General features: G+C 46.5%; 1 protein-coding gene across 1 annotated transcript; it reads left to right on the top strand.

Annotated features, from left to right (window-relative positions):
• The first annotated feature begins 1,106 nt into the window (after positions 1 to 1,106).
• On the top strand, positions 1,107 to 21,298 carry Plek2 (pleckstrin 2). Its single transcript, XM_032907996.1, has 10 exons — positions 1,107 to 1,169; positions 2,033 to 2,420; positions 8,820 to 8,984; positions 12,475 to 12,656; positions 13,999 to 14,090; positions 14,376 to 14,563; positions 14,773 to 14,874; positions 16,954 to 17,037; positions 19,015 to 19,093; positions 19,707 to 21,298. Exons 2-10 carry the CDS (start codon positions 2,379 to 2,381, stop codon positions 19,832 to 19,834), a joined length of 1,062 nt encoding a protein of 353 aa, XP_032763887.1. The 5' UTR covers positions 1,107 to 1,169; positions 2,033 to 2,378; the 3' UTR covers positions 19,835 to 21,298.
• The last annotated feature ends 1,593 nt before the right edge of the window (positions 21,299 to 22,891 follow it).

The raw sequence follows: 22,891 nt of genomic DNA, 5'->3' as shown, positions 1-22,891 counted from the left end.
AGGAAGTTGTTCCAGTAAACAGGGTTCATCCTGACAGATGACACAGCTTATGCCTCTGGTTCATGAGGAAATCAGTGGATTCCCAAAATTACTGTATTCCATGCTGGTGTGGAGTCGGGGATGCTGGTGAGGAGATCACAGGGGCCATGTCTGGGAGAGAGGCTTGGTAATGTGTACTGAGGATTTACCACACGTCTCTAATTCAGCACCCAGGAGGCTGAAGCAGGAGAATCTTGTCAATATATTTTTAAAATTATTTATTTTATTTCATCTGCATTAGTGTTTTGCCTACATATGTCTGTAGGGGGTGTCATATTCCCTGAACCCAGAATTACAGGCACCTTTTGGTTTTTACTGTTGTTGCTGTTTATCTGCCATGTGGCTGCTGGGAATTGAACTCAGGTCCTCTGGAAGAGCAGCCAGTGCTCTTACCGGCTGAGCCATCTCTCCAGCCCCAAACAGGAGAATCTTAAGTGCAAGACCAGCCTGGGTTATATACGACCCTGTCTCAAACAGAACAAAACAAAACTGGTATAGAATATAAGACAGCTAAATCAACCAATATGGAAATGATTGAACATGTTATGACACAGTCCTAATGGAGTTTTATGTAACTATTGAAATCATCCTTTTGAATCATTTTAGTGATTTGTTAAGTTACTTGTTAACTATTGGAAGTTAAAAGGTTAGGGCTCAATTTTGTAAAATGTTGCTGGAGGAAGTGTCCTGGGGGGGCAGGCTTTGAGACTTGTCCCGCCTCAGTCCACTTCCAGCTCTGATTCTCCAGGGCTGGATGGTCAATCTGACAAACTCATTAAGACATGGTGTTCATTGTGAATAAGGATCTGCTGGATGTGAGCAGAGGAATGACGCTGTAATGGCAGAATTCACCTCAGGCTGAGTCATCGCACAGACACTGATTTAACAGCTTTCTCTGCACATCAATACACGATAGGCATTACCTGGCCCTTAGTAACAAAAAAAAAAAGGTGTCTGCCTGAGTCTGGTTCCTCCCTCACCCTGCCACCTCACCAGGCCCAAGCTATTCCTGCGTCTGTTTTCTTCTACCTCCCTGCATCCTCTTCCCGTGGTGGAGCTGGGCTTATGTCATCGTGGTTCCCTGGTAGGTTGGTGGTGCAGTCACGACAGACCGGGGGAAAACAGAGAAGGTGAGTCACACTGAAGGTTCAGTGAATCAGACAGGGTGGTCTGGGACAGGGGTTTCCCTCAGAGGAAGAGCCTTAGCTGCTGGGGTGGGGTTGGGAGGGACACCACCGGAAGAAAGGACCAACGTTCCCCCTTTCAGTGAACTCACTTAGGAACCTGCTTTCCCAAGAAAAGGCTCTGCCTATGCCTCCCAAAAGGAGTTGACAGAGGTGTAGGATCATACTTTCCCCCCCTTTTCTACCCTGGGTTTGAAAAAGCAGGTGCTCTTGCAGTGCCCTGGGGCGGTGTGGCTCTGAGTGACTTCAAGTTTCAAGTTTCAGTTTCCTGGGAATATATAATAGTATTTGCCTCGTGGAGTTGGGGTATTGCAAATAAAACCTAGCGCTACTATTAGGAAGAGAATGGAAGCTCTGTTGTCTTTGGATTAAAATTTTAGGAAGCTTTTACCTGGCCCCTGCCAGGTCTCTTGCTTTAAAGGTGAAGAGGTATGTTTGTTACAGAACCAGAGGCATCAGTGGGGCAGAGCCCAGCGTAGGGGCCCTTCCTTCTGCAGGGCAAAGAACGAGTATCAGGGATTCTATGCAGATCAGCACTACTGACGTTTTTCTTGTTTCAGGCGCCAGCATAGCGTAGGAGGACGTTGTGTTCATTCTATTGAGATGTTTTCTACATCGCAGGCATTAATTTTTACTTTAAAATATTGCATTACATTATGACTCATGTGGACAACTGGATTATTTCACACTCTCTTTAAACTCACCCGAATTGCTAAAATCTTTCATTCTCATTTTTTTCCCCGTTGTTTGCTTTTGAGATGAGGATGGTATGATACACACATTAAGGTGAGAATGTGTTCTGTTCACAGGGCTCTGTAGACTGTGCCGGTTACCTTGAATTTGTGATTCTCGTACCCTACACACTCCTCTGCCTCTGTTTCCTCCGCGCTCAGGAATGGCTCACAACTATAGACACCCGTCCAGGGTCGTGTTCTTGGGCGATCACTGCGGACCGTGCCGGGTAGGGCTGGCACACCGGGCACCTGGCGTGGGAAGGTCGACGCAAAAGTCCGGACCCGGCCAGACTTCCTGCCCGCAGGGCGGGAGGCTCTGGAACTGGATGCGCGCCAGGGGGCGTCTCCGGGCGGGAGCGGCTTCCTGGGCGCGGGCGGCACCGACAGCGGAGCGCGGGGACAGCTCACCTGGACTGGCGACATGGAGGACGGCGTGCTTAAGGAGGGTTTCCTTGTGAAGAGGGTGAGTGTGCTCTGGCCTCGCGCCCGCGTGGCCGTGGGGACAGCGGGGCAGGCAAGTGCTGGACCCGCAGAGGAGCTGGCGAAGTGTTCCCACTGGCCAGCGGGCCCGGCTTGCAAAGGCTGATCCTGCTTGATTACTTTGGTTCAGGGCTGGCTCTCGGGTGGATCTCTTAAAACAATTTACTGGAGTTGAGGACGAAGCCAGGGACAGGACCCATGGTTAGTATATGCAAGACCCTGGGTTCAGTTCACAGCACACACACACACACACACACACACACACACACACACACACACACATTGACAACCCACACCACACGCCTTATTAAAGTACCATAAGTGGTGTGGGTGCAGGGTGGAGAGAGCATGGTTAAAAGGTACAGTTGGAAAGAAGGAATGACCTTCTGTGGTAGAGAGTTAACTGTGGCAGACCGCAGTTACGAATATATTCTCAAGTAGCTAAGGGGAGTTCGAATGTTTCCAACACCAGGAAACATTAATAAATGTTTGAGGTGATGGAGGTGCCAGTTACCCTGATGCGATCATTGCAGACCGTGCCCATGATTGACATCCCACTGTGTGTACTTCATGCACAGTCAGGTGTCGATTAAACATAACAGTACAGTATTGAGATATAAGACACCATGGATATGCCGTGTAATTTACAGCCTGACCTCGTGTGTGTGTGTATGTGTGTGTGTGTGTCCATTAGCTTTCTTATTTCATCCTTCCATCAGTCCTGCAGGGTTAATGATGGGCACCAGGACTGATATGGCTCTATGTTAGAGATGGGGAACAAGGTGATATAGCTTGTCTAGAGTGCGTGAGTGTTAGGTAGGATATGAACTCCATCCTTGCCCCCCCGCCCCGGCCCCTTTGTTGAAGAAGCAAGAATCCAACCGGGGAATGTGGGACTCCCAGGATGCCTAAGATCAAGGTAAAAAAGGAACAAAAGAATCTAGAAGAGAAAATTGTATGGATCATTCAGTGCATGCAGAAAATCTCGGGTTCGATCTCTAACTCCTAAAACAATTATTTTAACATTGATGTCAACACTGGCCATTTATATTAGTATAATATATGTGCATATATTATATATAATATATATGCCTTTTGGCTGTTGTTCTGGGCTGACAGTCTTAGGAAGCTTGGTGATGAAGGGTAAAAATTGTCCTCCTCGTTGGCTCACTGGGTCACATCAGCCCCATTAGCCCTGAAGGCTCATGCCCCTTTCAGCTTCTGTTTACAAGATGTCTGTGTGTTGTTTTGCACAGTTCGTGATATGGGAGGCAAGGGAGAGGCAAGGCACGCGTTTCTCCAAAGCTCTAAGCATGGAGGATGGGAAGCCGATGGATCCGTGGACTGGTGGTGTCCATCTGTGCAGAATTCCATGCTCACTTTGTGTCTTTGCCATATAAACGATAATTTGATTCATCCAACTCGCAGTGACAGCCTGTGGGGGGCGTCTGACCCCCACCAGTCTGCAGTCTGTAAAGTGCAGGTGCCATGTGGGGTTGCTTGGTGATTGCTAGGCTGAGGTAGAGGCCTGTGGAGGAGGAGAGGGGCTACCTCCAGGTCAAACCCTTCAGATAGGGCTTGTGGGCCTCTGCCTATTCCTTGGGTTCCTACACGACTCTCCTCCACCACCACTGCTATGTGGGGACAGAGGAGGATTGAGGTTCATCGGGACCCTGACACACTGAGAAGGGTTGCCCTTCTCTTCTAGGAGGCCCTGGTTAGAATCCAGGGTGACAGGAATCGACACACAGGGTGAGAGATTGAAAGGACAGTGCCTCTTTCCAGCCTGATCTGAGGCAAGTGGAAGTCACATTTGTTCCTGCCCAGGGAAGGAGCTGGCCCAGGACCCCTGCTGGGATCAACAGCTGCTCCCACTGCCACCTAAATCCACTTTCCTCTTAAAGCCTGTGCCACCGAGGAAGTTACAGGGTTGCGATGGCACTGCGTGGTTTAGGAGAGTTCACAGCCCCAGGATGGCGAAGACCTGAGCTGAAAGCCGGAGAGTAGAGCAGCCATCTCCTGGAAGGCTTAGCTGGAGGCAGGCAGGCAGGGGCATGATGGATTTGGCTCCTAATCCTGCCCAGACAAGAAAACCAAACTTGAAGCAAAACATAGGGCACTTGCCAGGCCTGGCTTTCAGGGAGAGGCGCAGGGGCGCTCACATGTGTGTGTGTGTGTGTATATGTGTGTGTGTGTGTGTGTGTGTGTGTGTGTGTGTGTGTTGGTGTGTGTTTGTGTGTTTGTGTGTGTGTGTGTTTGTGTGTGTGTGTGTGTGGGTGTGTGTGTGCGTGTGTGTGTGTGCGTGTGTGTGTGTGTGCGTGTGTGTGTGTGCGTGTGTGTGTGTGCATGTGTGTGTGCATGTGTGTGTGTGTGCACGTGTGTATGTAATACAACTCTGCAGTGAAGGGAGTTAAAGCAGGTGTTGCTGCCAGGCTTGGATCTTGCTTGAATGCTGGCCTGGAGATGTCCACTGTAGACTCCAGGACTCCATCTCAAGGAAAGACGGTGAAAGCTGTATTGTTTGTTGTTGTTTTGTTTTTGAGACAGAGTCTCATTTGTAAAAACACTAGCCTCAAATGCTTCGTGTGTTTACGGATGACCTTGAACTCCTTGATCGTCAGCCTCCACCTCCCAAGTCCTGGTTTACAGGCATGTACCATCACGTCCAGTGTACTCAGTGCTGGGGAGTCAGTCCAGCTCAGCAAGCCCTCTACCAACTGAGTGCATCCAGTGCAACAAAGCATGTATGAGAAATTCAGACGACTGGTATAGTGGCTCAGACCTCACTTGGGAGACTGAGGGAGGAGGATCCTGAGTTGGTGCCTCACTTGGGAGACTGAGGGAGGAGGATCCTGAGTTGGTGCTTCAGCTACATAGAGACTCTGTCTCAAATAAACAGATAACACAACCAATCCACCAAACACCGCGGAAGCTACCTACATAACTCCTGAGATAAACAAATGATCAATTAAATAATGGTTAGACAGATGTTAAAAATACTCATGGCATTAGATCTTAAGAGAGAAAAGACACGAAGTGTGGCAGTTGCTTTCCTGGTTGGGTTGATCAAATACCAAGAGAAAACAAATTAAGGGAAGAAGAGGTTTTCTTGGCTCCTGGTTTAAGAGTCCATCGTGGTGGGAAAGGCATGGCAGAGGTCATGGGCTTGCAGCTGGGGATTCCTCACATCCGGGAAGACCAGGAAACAGGGAGCACGGCTATGCCTGAGCATCTTTTCCCTTTCTGTTCAGTCGTGGATCCCAGTTCATGGGCCCGTGCTGCCCATGTTCAGAGTGGGTCTCTCCTTCTCTGTTTAGCCTCCTTCAGGGAGCTGGAGAGATGCCTCAGCAGTTAAGACCAGAGGTCCCGAGTTCAAATCCCAGCAACCACATGGTGACTCACAACCATCTGTAATAGGATCTGATGCCCTCTTCTGGTGTGTCTGAGGACAGCTACACTGTACTCATGTAAATAAAAATAATAATAAATCTTAAAAAAAAAAACCAAAAAACACCTTCAGATACACCCATGTGTATTCTCCTAGGTGATTCCAAATCCAGCCAAGGTGAAGAGGCAGGTTAACCATCACATAAGGTACATGTGAAAAAAAAAAAAAAACACATGCCAAAAAGAAAAAAGACTCCAGGAGTTCTAGAGGCTGGAGGTCCAAAACTCAAGGTACTGGTAGGGCTATGCTCCCTTGAAGCCTGCCAGGTGGACCCTTGCTTGCTCCCCTGGCTTCTGTAAGGATACCGGTCATGTTTCACATAGAATTAGCTCCTTCCTTAGTGTGATGTGACCTCATCCTAATTTGATAGCATCTACAGGACTTTATTTCCAAATAAGATCGTATTCATGGGTATCAGCAGTTAGAATGTCAATGTTTCTTCTGGGAGACACAACCCACCCCTTAATAAGTACCAGCTCTCCTTTTGGGGGTCGTAGGGTATAACCAACGGTCTGTTTCTTTGTCTTAATTATTTACTTACTTCTTTATTTTGAAACAAGGTCTCACTGTACAGACCAGGCTGCTCTCGAACTCACAGAGATCTACCTGCCCTGTCTCTGAGTGTTGGGATATCCTGGAGGAAACCCTGGCTGGCTGTTTCCTCATCATTAAAGCAGGAGTGGAGTATCCTCCTATGAGAGTGTCTCCAGCTAATGTTTTATGCCCTGTGCTTCTTTAGTATAGCCATGGGGTGCGAGCTCATCTCATGGGGCCCCTCTCGCCCCCTAAAGGAGCTGGCCTCTGCCCCAATCCGTGGCTTACAGATAAGAGGCCTGACATGGGAGGGTTCTCCGTGCACGGGGACTCGTGTCTAGTTAGAGTAGGAGCTGGGTTTGTCTGGACCTAGACTCACTCTGCCCGTGTGAACTGTGGCTTCTCTATGGAGTGTGGTGCGAGAGTATCCCGCAGGCCTCCTGGTGAGTCTCACTGCAGTCTCACTGTTTCACTCACTCGTTCCAACACACTGTGGTCAGAATGATTGTTTTGTTGTGGTGGGGTCTCCCTGCATAGCTTACCTGTCCCAGGTATGATTACAGATTAGAGGGCCACTAAGCCTGACAGAGTGACCGACCGATTGATTAATTTTAATCCAGGCTGGCTTTTTTACAATGTAACTAAGGATAATGACACAGTTCTTAACTTCTGATCAGGTTTCCTCCATCCCCTGAGCAGGTGTGTGCTACCGGGCTCAGTATGCATATGTGGTGCTGGGGACAAATCTAGGACAATTTAACACACAAATCATGCGTGTTAGGTGAACACTCTACCATCTAGGTTACATCCCCGACTCCAGAGTGGCCTTTCCAACCTGAGACCCTAAGCTTGTTCTGCTTCTGCTTAGAGTCCTTCAAGGTATGAAGATCAAACCGTGACAGAGTGGGAAACCTTTGCCTACCAGGAAGCCATTACTTCCCCATCCCTGCCCCATGGTACTCTGGCCAAGTCACGAAGAGCCATGCAGATGCTTCTAAAAGGGAAATACTGTTGTGGTGTCGGTACTGGGGAATCAAACCTAAGACCACACAAAGACTAGGCAAGGGCTCTGTCACCAGGCTACATCCCCACCCTACTCTCGCCTGCCTTCCTCATCTGACTAAATAACTCATCATGTTCAATTCCCAGCAACCACGTGGTGGCTCACAACCATCTATCCCGGGATCTAAAGCCCTCTTCTGGCGTACATACAGACAGAGCACTCATATACATAAAATAAATCTTTTTAAAAAAAGATTTATTTTACAACTATAAAAACAGCATGTTCTTCTCTGGGTGTTATAAATCTATGTCTATAAATCTAGAACTCAGAAGGCTGAGGCCAGAGGGTCATAGGTTCAAATCCAGCCTGGGTAAGACCCTGCTGTGTTTAAAACAAACAAACAAACAAACAAACAAACAAACAGAAATGTTTGAATGCTTTCAATTCAATGGTGGAGTTGCTTGCCAAGCGTTTTTGAGGCCCTGGTTCGATTTCTACCACCACACACCTACATAAAATTGTTTAGGATATATTTTTAGAATTATATATTAGGGGCCTGGGATATAAGTTCAGAGTACTCACCTTGCATACATGGTGCCTTGGCTTCAGTCTCTGGCTACATACACACTCACATGCAAAGATTTTCTTTTAAAATGTTATTTACTTATTTATTTAGTTTTGGAGACAGGAACCTGGCTGGCCTGGAACCCTCTATGTAGACCTAACTAGTTTTGAACTCACAGAGATCTGTCTGTTTCTGCTTCAGGAATTAAAGGAGTATAGTACCTCCCTCAGGGCAGGAGAATCACGAGTTCCAGGTTAGCCTGGGTTTCATAGTAAGACCCTGTCTAAATACACATACATGCATGCTGGATACATACATACCTAATATATACATAATGCATACATACACATATGCCCTGTCTAAATACATACATGTATACATGTATACAGACACACAGATAGACATGGTAAAGGGAAAAGACACGAAGGAAACTCCAGATGTTAACGTCTGCCTGGTATAATAGAATTACAGCTGAGTGATTATTCTTCGTATTTTGCAGTTTCTCTCAAGCTTTATGGCTTGGTCCTGGGATGTATATCTCAGGGGTAAAACGCTTGCCTCACACTAGAGGCCTGGGTTTGATCCCTATCACTAGGGTGGGGGTATTTATAGATGGAATAAAAGCCCGTAGGAAGTAAGGCCAAGGTCAAAGGCTTCTTGCCTCAAGAAGAGACGAGCACAGAAGAGCCCGACACAATTACTGCTCCCTCCTTCACTGTGCATTGACTCTCAGCCCACACTTGCTTTAGTCACGGGCTTCCTGTCTCTAGTGCCGTATCCTCCCCTGCATCATCTCACCGCTGGGATTTCCTGTCTGTCTGTCCATCCATAGGGCCACATTGTCCACAACTGGAAGGCACGATGGTTCATCCTCCGGCAGAACACCCTCCTGTATTACAAGCTAGAGGGCGGCCGGCGAGTGACCCCGCCCAAGGGGAGGATCGTCCTCGATGGCTGCACCATCACCTGTCCCTGCCTGGAGTATGAAAACCGGCCGGTATGTGAGTGAGTGAGCATCCTGATGCTTGGTCCCCCGTTCCAGCCACACCACCCTTTCGTTATCACTGAATGATCTGAGTTCCAATCTTGGCTGTCCTGTGAACCAGGGCAAGTAGTTAAACCTCTTCCAGCTCTCGTCTGTCATTTGTAAAATGTGATAAGATAATTATATGACGATGTTTCACATGTTGTGATGGGGATTGAGAAAGTGGTCTGTTAAAATACCCGGTGTTCTAGGGGGCAGATGTCAAATCAAAACAAACTCAGGAGACTGTGGATGTTAACAATGGCTGTCTCTTAGCAGCAGAGTACAGGTGAGATTTTCTTTATACGTTCCTGTTTCCTTCAAGATTTATGACCAGGAGTGGGGGGCGGGGCATAAAGAGTGAGAAACGGTGCTGTCTCGGGAGTCAGTGTGATGGCTTACAACCAACCCTTGAAGGGCATATGTTTCAGAAGTGAGGGCCAGCTTTCACCCTATCATCAAAAAAGATATGTCAGGGTCCAGGGGTGGTGTGGTGGCACACACCCTTAATCCCAGCAGTTGCAGGACAGAGAGGCAGGCTCTTGTGAGTTCACGACCAGCCTTGTCCATAGAATGAGTGCCAGGCTAGCCAGGGCTGCTAGTGTACCCTTAACAAAATTAATGGGGCCAACAGGTGGCTTAGCTATTAAAAGCATTTCCTGCTTGTGGTAGTTTGGTTCCCAGCACTCATATCAGGCAGCTCAAACTGCTATAGCTCCAGGTCCAGGGGATCTGATGCCCTACAAATATATAAGCACCTGTAAGTATGTGGTGCACACCACACACACACACACACACACACACACACACACACACACACACACACACACACACACGAGAGAGAGAGAGAGAGAGAGAGAGAGAGAGAGAGAGAGAGAGAGAGACCCCCAAATGATGGTGTAAATACGAGCTGCAGAGCAAGGCATCACTATGGGTCGTCTGCTTCAAGTACAGCCTCAGGAACAGGGATTCTGGGAGTGAGGACTCCCAATGTAGCTAGAAGGGAGTGCTCACTGAAGTCGTGGTGGGAGATCGTCTGGGACCAGATGGAGCTAATGGGGAGCTACTGAAGGTTTTGAGTGAGAAAATGGACTGCTGAAAGTCCTTTTAGATGTCGGGCATAGTACCTCACACCTGTAATGCTACCACTCAGGAGGCTGAGGCAGGAGGAGCTCAGGAATTTAAGGGCAGCCTAGACAACATTACAGTTTCAGAGGTTTAGTCCATTACTGTCTCAGTAGGGAGCATGGCAGTGTGCAGGTAGACATGGTGCAGGAGAAGGAGCTGAAGGCTCTACATCTGGATCTGCATCAGCAGGAAGAAAGAGACGATAGCACGGGCTTCTGAAACCTCAAAGCCCACCCCCAGTGACACACTTCCTTTAAGACCACATCTCCTTTTTCTTTCAAAAAGTGCCACTCCCTGGTGACTGAATATTCGATTGTGCAAGCCTATGGGGGACATTCTCATTCAACCCGCCACAGCACTTATGAAGATCTGTGAGGTGTCAGTAGAACGTTGAAGGGTGGTGTGTGCTGAAATGACTTCGCATCCTCTCCCCCTAGAACCTTAAGATGCGTGCACAGCAGGCATGGTGGTGCATACTTTTAATTCTAGTGCTCCGGAGGCAGAGGCAGGCAGGTCAAGGCCAGCGTGGTTTACAAAGCAAGTTCTAGGACGGCCAGACCTACACAGACAGGCCTTACCTCAAAAATCCAAACAAGGGCTAGAGATGGCTCAGCGGTTAAGAGCACTGACTTCTCTTGTAGAGGTCCTGAGTTCAATTCCCAGCAACCACATGGTGGCTCACAACCATCTGTAATGGGATCCGATGCCCTCTTCTGGTGTGTCTGAAGACAGAGACAGTGTACTCAGATACAATAAATAAATAAATAAATCTTAAAAAAAAAACAAGTAAAGGACTTCACCTTCCAAAAGACTGAATACAACATCTGAGCACATATAGACGGCTTGTGTTTGTTGAGTTAATCGAGAACAAGGAGAAAGATGGACAGATGTGTCAGATGCTTTCAAAGAGGAAATCCTGATTTCTTCAGTGGTATTCTGGGTGTCACTGAACAAAGCCTGAACTCATAGGCTGCGTTTTAGACCTGTTGCCCCTTAATACTTATTAGAGTGCATGGGGAACATGGGTACTGTGGAAATGAGAAAACTTTAGTTTCAAATTTTAAATGGGAAACAGACTAAATTCCTGGAGTTGTACACTTCCTGTTATAAGCCTATGGGGGACATTCTTACATTCTTCATGTTAATTTTACGTGAAATTGTCACTTGTATGATTATTTTGAAGTATTTGGTTGTTCTGGATTGAAAAGGATTGAGCACAACCGACAGTTTCTTTAGGTACAAGTCATAAAGTGTGTGCATGAGTGTGCGTGTGCTTGTGCATGCGTGTGCTTGTGCGTGCGTGCGTGCGTGTGTGTATGTGTGCGTGCATGTGTGTGCGTGCATGAGTGTGCATGTGTGTGTATGTGTGTGTACGCGTGCATGAGTGTGTGTGCGTGAGTGTGTGAGTGTGTGCATGCATGAGTGTGCGTGTGTGTGTGTGTGTGTGTGTGTGTGTGTGCACGTGCACTATTGAGGTGTTTGAAATTCGCTTGGCCTTTCTAGTCTCTACAGAAACAAGTTCAAATCAACCTTCCATGATACTGGCAAGTGAATACTAACTTAGTGAAATGTCTTCATAATATCCCTTGGGTCAGTGAGTCTGTTATGCCTTATTCCTCATTTTTGTATTAATTTAAATGAAGGCTATTAACTTTGAAAGCAAAACAAGTTGGTTGTGAGTATGCTGGTGACCACAGTTAGGCTTGACATGTCTGAGAGAGGCTCCTGGCAGTGGGCCTGGTCTACTTCTTCCACAGTTGGTTTAAGAGCCCCCAGGTGTCCAGTTAGAGGATACAAAGGCGGCCCCTCGTACAAAGTCTGTCTACCGATTCCACCAAGTGTGAGTCCGCAGTGTCAGTAGGGCTCACAGCCCTTGCAGTCCTAGGTTGTCGGCAATGCAGGACTTCTGTCTCAACCTAGTCCTGGGGCAGAATCTTCCATCTTGGGTGGGGAATCCGTCCTCTGAGGATGCAGAGCATGGAGGACAAACCTTTTGGGAAGGAGCTGAAGCTATGTCACATGAAGAATGAGTGAAAGACGTGGAAATTTAAACTGTGTTCGGAAATGAGACTGTGGTTCTGGAAGGAGGAGTCAGCCGTAATGCTGGGATGTGCTCTGCATTAATGTGTGTAGAAGGGAAAGGTTGCTTTAGGAGGCCATGAGCCCGTTGTCTTGGATGTACCCAAATCAATGTGTCCAGCCCCTCCTGCTGAGTGTGACCAGGGGCTGGACACTAGGCTTCCCCGGACACATCCTCCTGGGTCCTCGCTGGCCCTGTCATTCCTGCTGTCAGCATTCCCCGAATATTGGTCTGTCTGGTTGTCTCTTCTCACAGCTCCTCATTAAACTGAAGACCCGAACTTCCACTGAGTACTTCCTGGAGGCCTGTTCTCGAGAGGAGAGAGACGCCTGGGCGTTTGAGATAACAGGGGCTATCCACGCAGGGCAGCCGGGCAAGATCCAACAACTCCACATACTAAAGAACTCCTTCAAGTTACCCCCGCACATCAGCCTGCAGTGAGTGCACACCCCCCCCGACTCTGCCTGGGCTCCCTGCTGCCTCTTCTGCCTGTTTATTGGTGCTACACCACGGCTCTGGCTATCCAACCGTTGTGCTTCAGAGTGAGCTGTTTTCTCTGTTCTGGTTATGCTGTGGTGACTGCCTGGGACTTGCTCTATGTAGCTCCTCTTCTATGTAACCTCTCAGGACCAAGTGGTTCTGCCTAAGTGAGTGAGGTAGAGACCACTCGCTGTTCCACCCACTTTAGGCAGAGCGCTTGGAACTGTCTCCTTTGCAGCTTAGTGTCAGGTAACAGTCACCTGTTTGCTGGGATCCCTCATTCCACCGTCCAAGAAATCATCAAGTCCCTCACAGTATGTGCAATTATTGTGTATCAATTTTAAAAAGGGGGGAAAGGGACAATTATTGAGCACTGGCTGGATGCCGTGCACTGTGGCATGTGCCCCTCAGAGGTACAGGAGAATAAAGTCTCAAGGCCTTGCACCCCAAGACATACATAGAGATGTTTCTTTGGCAGCAGCGACTGTCACACCAGGGAGAGGGAAGCCAGTCAGTGGTGGAGGTCATGATTTGGTCCCACAGAGATGTCTGAAAGCTGTTTCCAGGGCTGGAGAGATGGCTCAGCAGTTAAGAGCACTGACTGCTCTTCCAGAGGTCCTGAGTTCAATTCCCAGCAACCATATGGTGGCTCACAACTATCTGTAAAGGGATCCTATGCCCTCTTCTGGTGTGTCTGAAGACAGCTACAGTGTACTCACATATATAAAATAAATAAATCTTTAAGAAAAAAATTACAAGACATTAAAAAAAAAGGTGTTTCCATCATGGAAATGCCATATAACCTCACAGGCAGACAGCCTTATTGTTACACCCACACAGATGGGATGTGAATCTACTCCTGGACTCAAAACTCCACCTCAGCCTCTGAAGTCTCGTCTGTGCACCGTCTACGGGTCTGCACCCCTGCTAAGCCAGGGCGAGCCCGTAGGAGCAGTTGATATGGCGGATCACAAAAGGGATGATACGGAGGGGGAGCTGAAGGAGTCCAGACAAAATGTAGCAAATCATAGGCAGCCACAACGCAGGTTACTGCAGACTCTATGCTTTAAACCGTCCCAGTTGTTTTATGTCAACAGTAATAGTTGCCTAGTGTGAACTATTCGAACATTTAGATGACCAAGAAGAGCGGAGCCTCTGAAAACCCTGTGAATTGGGTATTGATCGTGTAACAAAAGCCTGTCTCCGTGCTGTGCGTCAAACCATTTGTCCCTTGCTTTAGATCATGAACTGTAACTGACCGTGTGACCAGGCCCCTTTCTCTGCCTTCCTTCTCTGTAGTCGAATTGTGGACAAGATGCATGACACCAGCAGCGGACTCCGGCCGAGCCCCAACATGGAGCAGGGAAGCACCTACAAAAAGACCTTCCTGGGTGAGCCTGCCTGTCACATGCCCGGGTGGGAGACCTGGGGCGTGGAGCTCATCCAAGCTCATCCAAGTGGCTTATAATGGGGACGGAGCTGACTGCTAGGAAATGGGCTGGCCTGTGAGGACCACCTGTGGGTGTGGCTACAGCTCTGGAAATTGGATGTAACCATCTGGCCGCTCTTAGGTGGAACCTGAGGGCTCTCGGGAAGTCAATGTCAGTAAGCCCTTGAGTAGGCCAGGGTAAAGCTAGCCCGTGTTTGGATGGGTGTTTGTCCTTGTGCTCACACAGGCTCCTCCCTGGTGGACTGGCTCATCTCCAGCAACTTTGCAGCCAGCCGTCTGGAGGCAGTGACCCTGGCCTCCATGCTTATGGAAGAGAACTTCCTCAGGCCAGTAGGGGTCCGGAGCATGGATGCTATTCGCTCTGGGGATCTGGCTGAGCAGTTTCTGGATGACTCCACAGCCCTGTACACTTTTGTAAGTTAATGGTTGGGTTCCTTTGGCCGTTAGGGGAGAGAGGAGGAAGTGGTAAGAGTAGGAGCTATAGGGAAGACCCAGAGTATGCGGAACAGCTCTCCTGAGGGGACGAGGGACTTCTGTGTTGATAAATTTTCCGCCTTTGCAAACCCAGTGTCCTGGGTCTGGAGTTCTTCTGTAACAAGTGCTTGCTTTCCCCTTCCCACTAGGCTGAAAGCTACAAGAAGAAGGTAAGCTCCAAGGATGAAATCAGTCTCAGCACCATGGAGTTAAGTGGCATAGTGGTCAAACAAGGCTACCTATCCAAGCAGGTATGACTGCCATTGAGCAGGAGGAGATGCATGAATTATACTTGGAGGAGACAGGAAGGACCCCAGAGGGAGGCAGGGGCTGAGGATGCTGGGGTATTCTTTATTAATGGGATCTACAGAAACAGGACCTCCCCTTCTCAGTCACAAGAAGCAAGCCAAAGACCTGCATGTTCAAATATACAAGACCCAAGAATTGTTTTGAAAAAAATACACATACACACAAGTAATTGTTACATTGTCTTTGTTTGGGTTTTGTTTCTGGGAAGAACAGCATGACCATGGCCGCACCAACTCCTTTCGTTTGTATTTGCTTTTGCTTTTTTGAGACAGGGTTTCTCTGTGTAGCCCTGGCTGTCCTGGAACTCACTCTGTAGACCAGGCTGGCCCCCAACTCAGAGATCCAGACCATGGCAGCTCTTAAAATGAAAACATTTGGTTGGAACTGACTTAACTGTTTCAGAGGTTTAGTCCGTTATCATCCTGGCAGGGAGCATGGCAGCACGCAGGCACACATGGTGCCGGAGAAGGAGCTGAGGGTTCTGTATTCCGATCTGCAGGCAGCAGAAGGGGATTTTATGCCACACTAGGCCTCACTTGAGCACAGGAGACCTTAAAGCCCGCCCCAACAGGGACACTTCCTCCTACGTGGCCACACCCACTCTAAGGCCACATTCCCTAATGATGCCACTTCCTATGGGCCAAACATTCAAGCCAATGAATAGGTCATACCTATTCAAACCACCATACACATTAAAAAGCAACTTCTATATTATTGTCTGATTTCACATTTGTGATGTGATTTTTTTTTTAAAAGATTTATTCATTTATTATATATATAAGTACACTGTAGCTGTCCTCAGACCCACCAGAAGAGGGCATTGGATCTCTTTACAGATGGTTGTGAGCCACCATGTGGTTGCTGGGAATTGAACTCAGGACCTCTGGAAGAACAGTCGGTGCTCTTAACCGCTGAGCCATCTCTCCAGCCCCCTTGTGATGTGACTTTGACGAGCATAGGTTTCCCTCTGCTCTTAGATTATTATTTACCACAGAAGCTGTGGACCACCACAAAGGTCCTGCTGCTGCTGGACCACTGAGAGCAACACCGACAGAGGAAAGACATGAGACCCCGCAGGAGTGGGTCAGGGCCCAAGAGAGGCTCTAAGTGCTTAGGAAGTTTTGTGCTCTTGGGCGTGAGTTCAGAGGAAGTTTCTTTCGCACTCTCTGTCACACGCACAGATTAATTAATACCTTCTATTTACGTTTTATCATACACTGTATTGTGGACTATAATCGATCCTTTCTCTGATATAGAATGTTACATTGATTTCCTCCGTGTATGCATGGAAAGGGCACAAATACACTTGTAGCTACAGGGTTGTTGTTGGACCACTTGATCCTTAAAACGTTAGTGGCCTTGGGTGCACTGTGGCCTGTGAACTTCTGGTCCAGTTGACGCTTGCTCTGTCCTCCTCCTCCTTTAAAATAAAAAATTATTCATTATTATTATTGTTGTTGTTTTAAAGATTTATTTATTTATTTTATACATGAGTACACTGTAGCTGTCTTCAGACACACCAGAAGAGGGCATCAGATCCCATTACAGATGGTTGTGAGTCACCATGTGGTCACTGGGAATTGAACCCAGAACTTACCGAAGCATAGTCAGTGCTCTTAACTGCTGAACCATCTCTCCAGCCCCTCACCTTCTTTGTTGTTGAGCGGTGGTGGGGATTGAACCCACGGTCTTGTGCTTGCTTGCCTCACACCCTTACTGCTCAGCTATAGCCTCAGCCCCTTAGCCCTTCTTTTATTCCTGAGTGTGGGGGTAGTAACACACCCCTTCTTCTAGTGCTAACTCTTATTTCTCTGTACTCTAAATGTGGTTCTTCTGCTATGGTGCCACTAAACAGGGATCGTGTCACTGTAATCCTTGAGTGGATTGTAAACTCTCGCTGGAACATTGTCCCATCAGTGTAGGCTGGCTTGTTGGGGTTTTGTGTGCTCGATGGAGGCATGGAAAAGGGAAGAAAATGTAGAACCGTCACGGGTGAGACTTGAGCCCTTTTCTTCCTACAGGGGCACAAGAGGAAGAACTGGAAGGTACGCCGATTTGTTCTGAGGAAGGACCCGGCTTTCCTGCATTACTATGACCCTTCCAAAGTGAGTGACCCGAGTTCCTTGGGGCTGTACTGCTTCTGAGTCCAAGTTGACTGGGAGCTGGTGTGTGTCCTCTCCCACTTCCCGCACAGTTCTGTGCAGGCCATGCTATGGTCATACGGTTGCCTGCTCAGTGTTTGGCCTTCTGTGCCCACTCCCCACCAGAGGACCGTCATTATTTTGAGGAAAAGCACCTTTTACTTTCCCCAAAGCCTGCTTGGTGGACAAGGGGAGAGCTACTCATGAGACTCCAGCCTCTTCAACCTTTTCATCCAACTGGCCCACAAATTCTGCCTCCCTCAGCTTCTTTTCACCTTTGGAGACATTTTAATGTATTTAATTTACACAGTACGTTTTGTGTCAGGAGTTGCTGCTCTGAGTTTCTGATAAATACCACCTCACACTGAGCTAATCTAATCAAAGGAAGAAAAATGGCTCTCTCTTAGTCTCATGGAGGAACCCTCTCATCCCCTGCTGTCTTAGTTAGGGTTTCCATTGCTGTGAAGAGACACCAAGACCAAATCAACTCTTATAAAGCACAACATTGAACAGAGCCTGGCTCACAGGTTCAGTTCATTATCATCAAGGTGAGACCATGGCTGCATCCAGCCAGGCATGGTGCAGGAAGAGCTGAGAGTTCTGCGGTTTCATGCAAAGAAGGCAAGAGCAGACTATCTCATGGGCAGCTAGGAGATCTCCTCTGCACAGAGCGGAGCCTGGGCATAGGACTTCAAAGCTTGTCTACACAGTGGCACACTTCCTCCAACGAGGCCACACCTTTTCTTTTTTTTTTTTCTTTTACGAGGCCACACGTATTCCAACAAGAGCACACCTCCTAATAGTGCCATTTCCCATGAGCTGAGTTTACTGAAACCACCACACCTCAAGCACAAGGAAGATGAAGGCCTGAGAAGAGAGATAGCAGGAGAGCTGACTGTGGAAACAAACCCTTGGGTCTCCACAAGGCCCCTATTGACCTCTCTAAGGGTTCTAGTGGTGCTGCCACTAGCTGTGTTGCTGTCTTGTCTTTTTTTTTTTTTTTTTTTTTTTTTTTAAATTTTTTTGAAGACAGAATATCATTCAGCCCGGGGTAGCCTCAAACTCATTTGTCATGTCACCAAGGATGGTATTGAATGCTGGGATTATAGATGTGTGCCACCACCCTGGATTGAATGCAAATTTCTGAGTAGGCTAATCAAGCATGCTAACGACTGAGCTACATTCTCAGCCACATGAGTCCCCTTTGAAGCAAGGAAAATAACCAATGTATAAGAACAGGTTTTGCATTTAAATCTTAGGTCTAACCTCAACTACTTTGTGCTCATGATGAGTCCAGGGCCTTTTGCTATTAATTTGCTCCCAAGCTTCCTACTGCTGGGCTAAATCCACCCCTGTAGCTAGGATGTGTTTCTCCAGGCCTATTCTGTCTCCCCGTGAGACCGCCCTTGATTCCTACAGTGCTGGGTCCCTTCTTTGGGATGTCTCCCTCCTCTGGTATCTAAGTCAACACCTCTGCATTGTTACTTAACTGCTTTAGCTTTTATTTGCTGAAGCCACCATTTAGTATTGATTATTAACAGAAGGGGCCAAGGGCTGAGGCTCCTGGTGTGTAAAGTTGCTCTTTAACCACCCGGATACCATAAACCCAGTCTTGTTTCATACCAAGCACATAACTAGACTTACATAGCAATGTCAAATGTGCAGGAACACCTGTCATTACCTATGGACAAAGGTTAAGGACGCCAGTGCATGCTTCTGGTAGAATTTTGGATCAGCCTGGTAACTTAATGGCACTGCTGCTACTGGTCTTGAAGAGGCCCAAACTGCCTCACTGGTATAAGTTACTTGGGCAAGTGAAGCACAAGTTCAGCCTCCTTTATAATTTGAAGTGGGCTTAACAAGGCCTACAGATCAGTTATTAGAGGATGTATCTTTTTTTTTTATGTTCATGAAATTACTGATTAATCTCTTCCTCCACAGGAAGATAACAGGCCAGTAGGTGGGTTTTCTCTTCGTGGTTCCCTTGTGTCTGCACTGGAGGATAATGGTGTTCCTACTGGTAAGCTCTGGCTTCAAGATCTCTGGGGCCACCATCTGCATGTTTTTGATGCCCCTGGGAGGAAACCCTGAGCAGGCCTTTTCTCAATGAGACAATAGTGTCATTTTCGAAGACCATTTAAAAAACAAGGTAAAGGGTTATGTAGATGTTCTTACTGTTTCAAGAATCAACAGAATAATCCTTACTTTTGATTTTCTTTACTCTGTTTCTGTGCTGATGACCTGTAAGCTTCCATCTATATTACAGTGAAGGGTCACAGTGTTTTCATGTTAGAGAATGCTTTCATTTTCTACCTGTACTGATTTTACAACCTGCAGCTCTGGTAGGAAGGCAGTATCATTTCTGACTTGTGGGTATAGAAATTGAGGTTCAAAACCAGCCCAAAGTAAACATCAAATTACATGCCTCTTTTAAACAAAAATTTAGGGGATTCTTTGATGAGACACTGTAGGTCTATGAGTAGCACAGGGGCAAGCAAGCAAGCAAGCTGCAAACTTTCAGAATAACTACTGGCAAGCCTTGTGGAAATACTCCAGTGTTCTTGTCTTAGTAGAAGCTTGCTTCAAGCTGGAAGTTGACATGATATTTAATACTTTTCCTCCCCCCTGTGTAGGAGTTAAAGGTAATGTCCAAGGAAACCTCTTCAAAGTGATTACGAAGGATGACACACACTATTATATCCAGGCCAGCAACAAGGCTGAGCGAGCAGAATGGATTGAAGCTATCAAGAAGCTAACATGATCTAAGGAGCAGACCAGGGTCCTCATTGGATACAGATGAGACTACCTGGAGAACTGGAGTACTTTTGGGGCTGGGGATGTGGCAGTGTTAGAGGACCTGCCTGGCAATCTTGAGGCCCCAGGTTCAATTCTTGGTACCGTTTAAAAAAAACAAACAAAAAAACCAAAAAACCTTTACCATTGTACATTTGCACCTCTTTGGAGACTGCTCAAGTTGGCTCCTCACATGACAGTGGGGATTCGATTTCCTGTCTTCCTATGACCAACTTTCAAAGCTGGACCAGCTGTTAGGTGAGCAGCATCTTGACTTTGCTCTTCAGAACAGAAATCTGCGTCCTTGGGGACCATAGTAGTACCTCTCAGTTGGAACACTAACTCCGGTTTTGCTATATTAAATACCCTAGTCTCAAGACAGCTCTCTTAACTGATTTCAGCAACTCAGTATCTCTGGGCTTAATAAAGATTGACATCTGTCTCTGGTTATTATGGTTCTTGTAGTTCTATGGTTCCCACAGGTTTCCAACCTGTAAGGCCCTATGTATTACAGAAGCTGGTTGTGGAGAAGGAAATCTCAGGTGATCTGTCACCAGGATAATGTTTCTCACGTTAAAGTGGGGGTGCTGGCAAACTGCTGACTGTTCAGAGAGATAGTGTCTGTCTTATACTGTAAGACAGCAAGTATCACAAGTTGCAGATGTCATACTCTCAAAATCTGTCACATATTTTTAAGAAATACAGCTTTTCTATGTAAAATGGACATTTAGAAAGACACGGAGCATGCGCTCTCTACACGACAAAGATACAAATGGCAAAAGTTAAATTAAGGCATAAAACTTTGTCTAAAAATGAACATTGGCTGAAGTTAAGAACTTCCCCAGTTGGGAGTTAAAGTGAAAAGTCTGTATCATACAGTGTTTTTATAAATACTTTTATTAAATGTATACAGTGATCTGGCCCATTACAGCCAGCATTCTCACCAAGGACAATGGCTTGGACTTTAATAGATAAAATACATAATTTACATTTAAGGGGAGTGGATATTTCTAAAGTGCCTAAGTAAAAACTTCTCTTAAAATAGATTTCCTCTTAATGTCTGGAATACCTGACCCTGAATAGTCAGAAATCCCAAGAACATGTCTTTTTTTTTTTCCCTTTATTCCTTACTTTGTAAGAGACTGCCTTTTCAAGCACCGTTTTTTTTTTTCATTTGGCATCTTTCCAGGTTTAATGTACCTAGAATTACTTATCTGAATTAAACTACATTTGGCTTGATAGCTTCCTGCTTCCAAATTGCCAGAGCCATGCTTCCCATAGACAGCTACGGGTGAGACAAGGATTCTCAAGGGTTCTAAAACAGATGAGCAATGGCTTGAAACAGAGCAGTGAAGCTGGCAAGGTACTAGACCCAACTCTTTTTCATGCCTACTCACTTTGTTCTTGATGTAAAAAAAAAAAAAAAAAAAAATTACCTAGGATGCAAATGGGCTGGTGCACAGCAGCTGGAGTAGTGGCAGAAAGAGCAGCACATCTCCATAGCTCCGGTTAGGAACTTGAACTTCTTGAAATATGCCCCCCCCAAATAAAACCCCCAGCCAATCAACCAAAATAAACCCCCTAAAACCTCCAAAACTTGAACATATTGTGAGAATTGGTTATGTCTGGTTATAAAACTGATTATAAACAAGCAGTTTCAATTCACTAATGTTGGGAGTCTTAAAATATTGTTCACTTTGTTGTATAGACTAACGACCATGATTGTAATCAAAGGCAGAAGAGGGAAAACAGAACTGTTAGCATTTTTAATGAGAAGGCTTTGGTGGGAGAGCCAAGATATGTAAGTTCTGTGTTTACACTCTGAGTCCTCATTTCATGGCTGGGTGAGTAGTTTGTTCTTCATCACGGTATCACTGCAGCACTGACCTCCCTGGCTAGTCACCATTTTACACAACTGTAGAACCTAGCAAAAAAAGGCTCAGATGGAATAAAAATTATCAGAGCCCCGAGCTATTTTTGTTTTGAGACAGGGTTTCTCTGTGTAGCCTGTTTTAGAACTTGCTTTGTAGACTTGGTCTTAAGACTGCTCTGATTAAAGACGTGCACCACCATGCCTGGCTTAAATTTTGTTTTTTGAGATAGGGTTTCTCTGTTTAACAGCCCTGGAACTTACTTTGCAGCCTCCCAAGTGCTAGCTACAATTAAAGGTATATGCCACCAACCTGACTAAAGAGTTCTTTTAAATATAAAACTTTTCAGTAAACAATCCCTAGGAAAAGGGTTACTTGATAGTGCATTTTTTTTCTTCTGTGGTAATGGGGATTGATCCCAGGGCCTTGACTTGCTAGGTATGTACCAGGCCAACTCAGCTACATTTCTACTCCTTTGAAGAGTATTTCTGTATTCTGTCTCTGAATTAGCTGGAATTACAGTTAGTATTGCAGCTCTGGTAACACCTTCATGTTCTTGAAAAAAATTTTAGTTGAGGCAGGGTCTCACAGGGTCTTAGATGACCTGTAATTGATATATAGACCAGCTAGGCTTTGAACTCAGAGATCCATCTGTCACTTCTATGATGGAATTAAAGGCATGCATACCTGGCCCTAAACTTGTTTCTTGATGCATTTTTAATCTATGGATCACAACCCAAGGTGGCCAAATGATCCTTTCACAAGGGGTTGCCCAAGACCATCAAAAAAACAGATATTTACACCATGATTCATAACAGCAAACTTACAGTTATGAAGTGGCAAAAACAGTAACTTTATGGTTAGGGATCATCACAATGCATTGAAGGGTTGCAGTGTTAGGATGGTTGAGAACCACTGTTGTAGACAGCCAATCTGGAGTACATTCAGATTCCCTAAATCCTAGTAACATGGTATGCTGACTGGCAAGCATGGTTCCTTGGAAATGGGTCACATGAGATTAGACCACTAGACTAAAAAGCTAAGACTATGTTAAACAAAAGGACAAACTTTCATGAACAGCATAAAACATTTCCCAACATTCTAATTCCCATTCCTTTTGAGATCAGGGTCTTGCAATGGTTGTCTAGGAATTT

This window comes from Rattus rattus, chromosome 7 (assembly GCF_011064425.1).
Source record: "Rattus rattus isolate New Zealand chromosome 7, Rrattus_CSIRO_v1, whole genome shotgun sequence".
In the NCBI taxonomy this organism is placed as follows: Eukaryota; Metazoa; Chordata; class Mammalia; order Rodentia; family Muridae; genus Rattus; species Rattus rattus.
The sequence above is the reverse complement of the archived record's forward strand: the minus strand, read 5'-3'. Positions and strand labels throughout refer to the sequence as shown.

Excerpts from the sequence above, each read along its gene's own strand:
- Plek2 (XM_032907996.1), top strand. The coding sequence starts at position 2,379 with ATGGAGGACGGCGTGCTTAAGGAGGGTTTCCTTGTGAAGAGG. Across the intron at positions 8,985-12,474 it reads TGGAGTATGAAAACCGGCCG|CTCCTCATTAAACTGAAGAC; the intron begins GTATGTGAGTGA and ends CTCTTCTCACAG. Across the intron at positions 14,091-14,375 it reads CTACAAAAAGACCTTCCTGG|GCTCCTCCCTGGTGGACTGG; the intron begins GTGAGCCTGCCT and ends GTGCTCACACAG.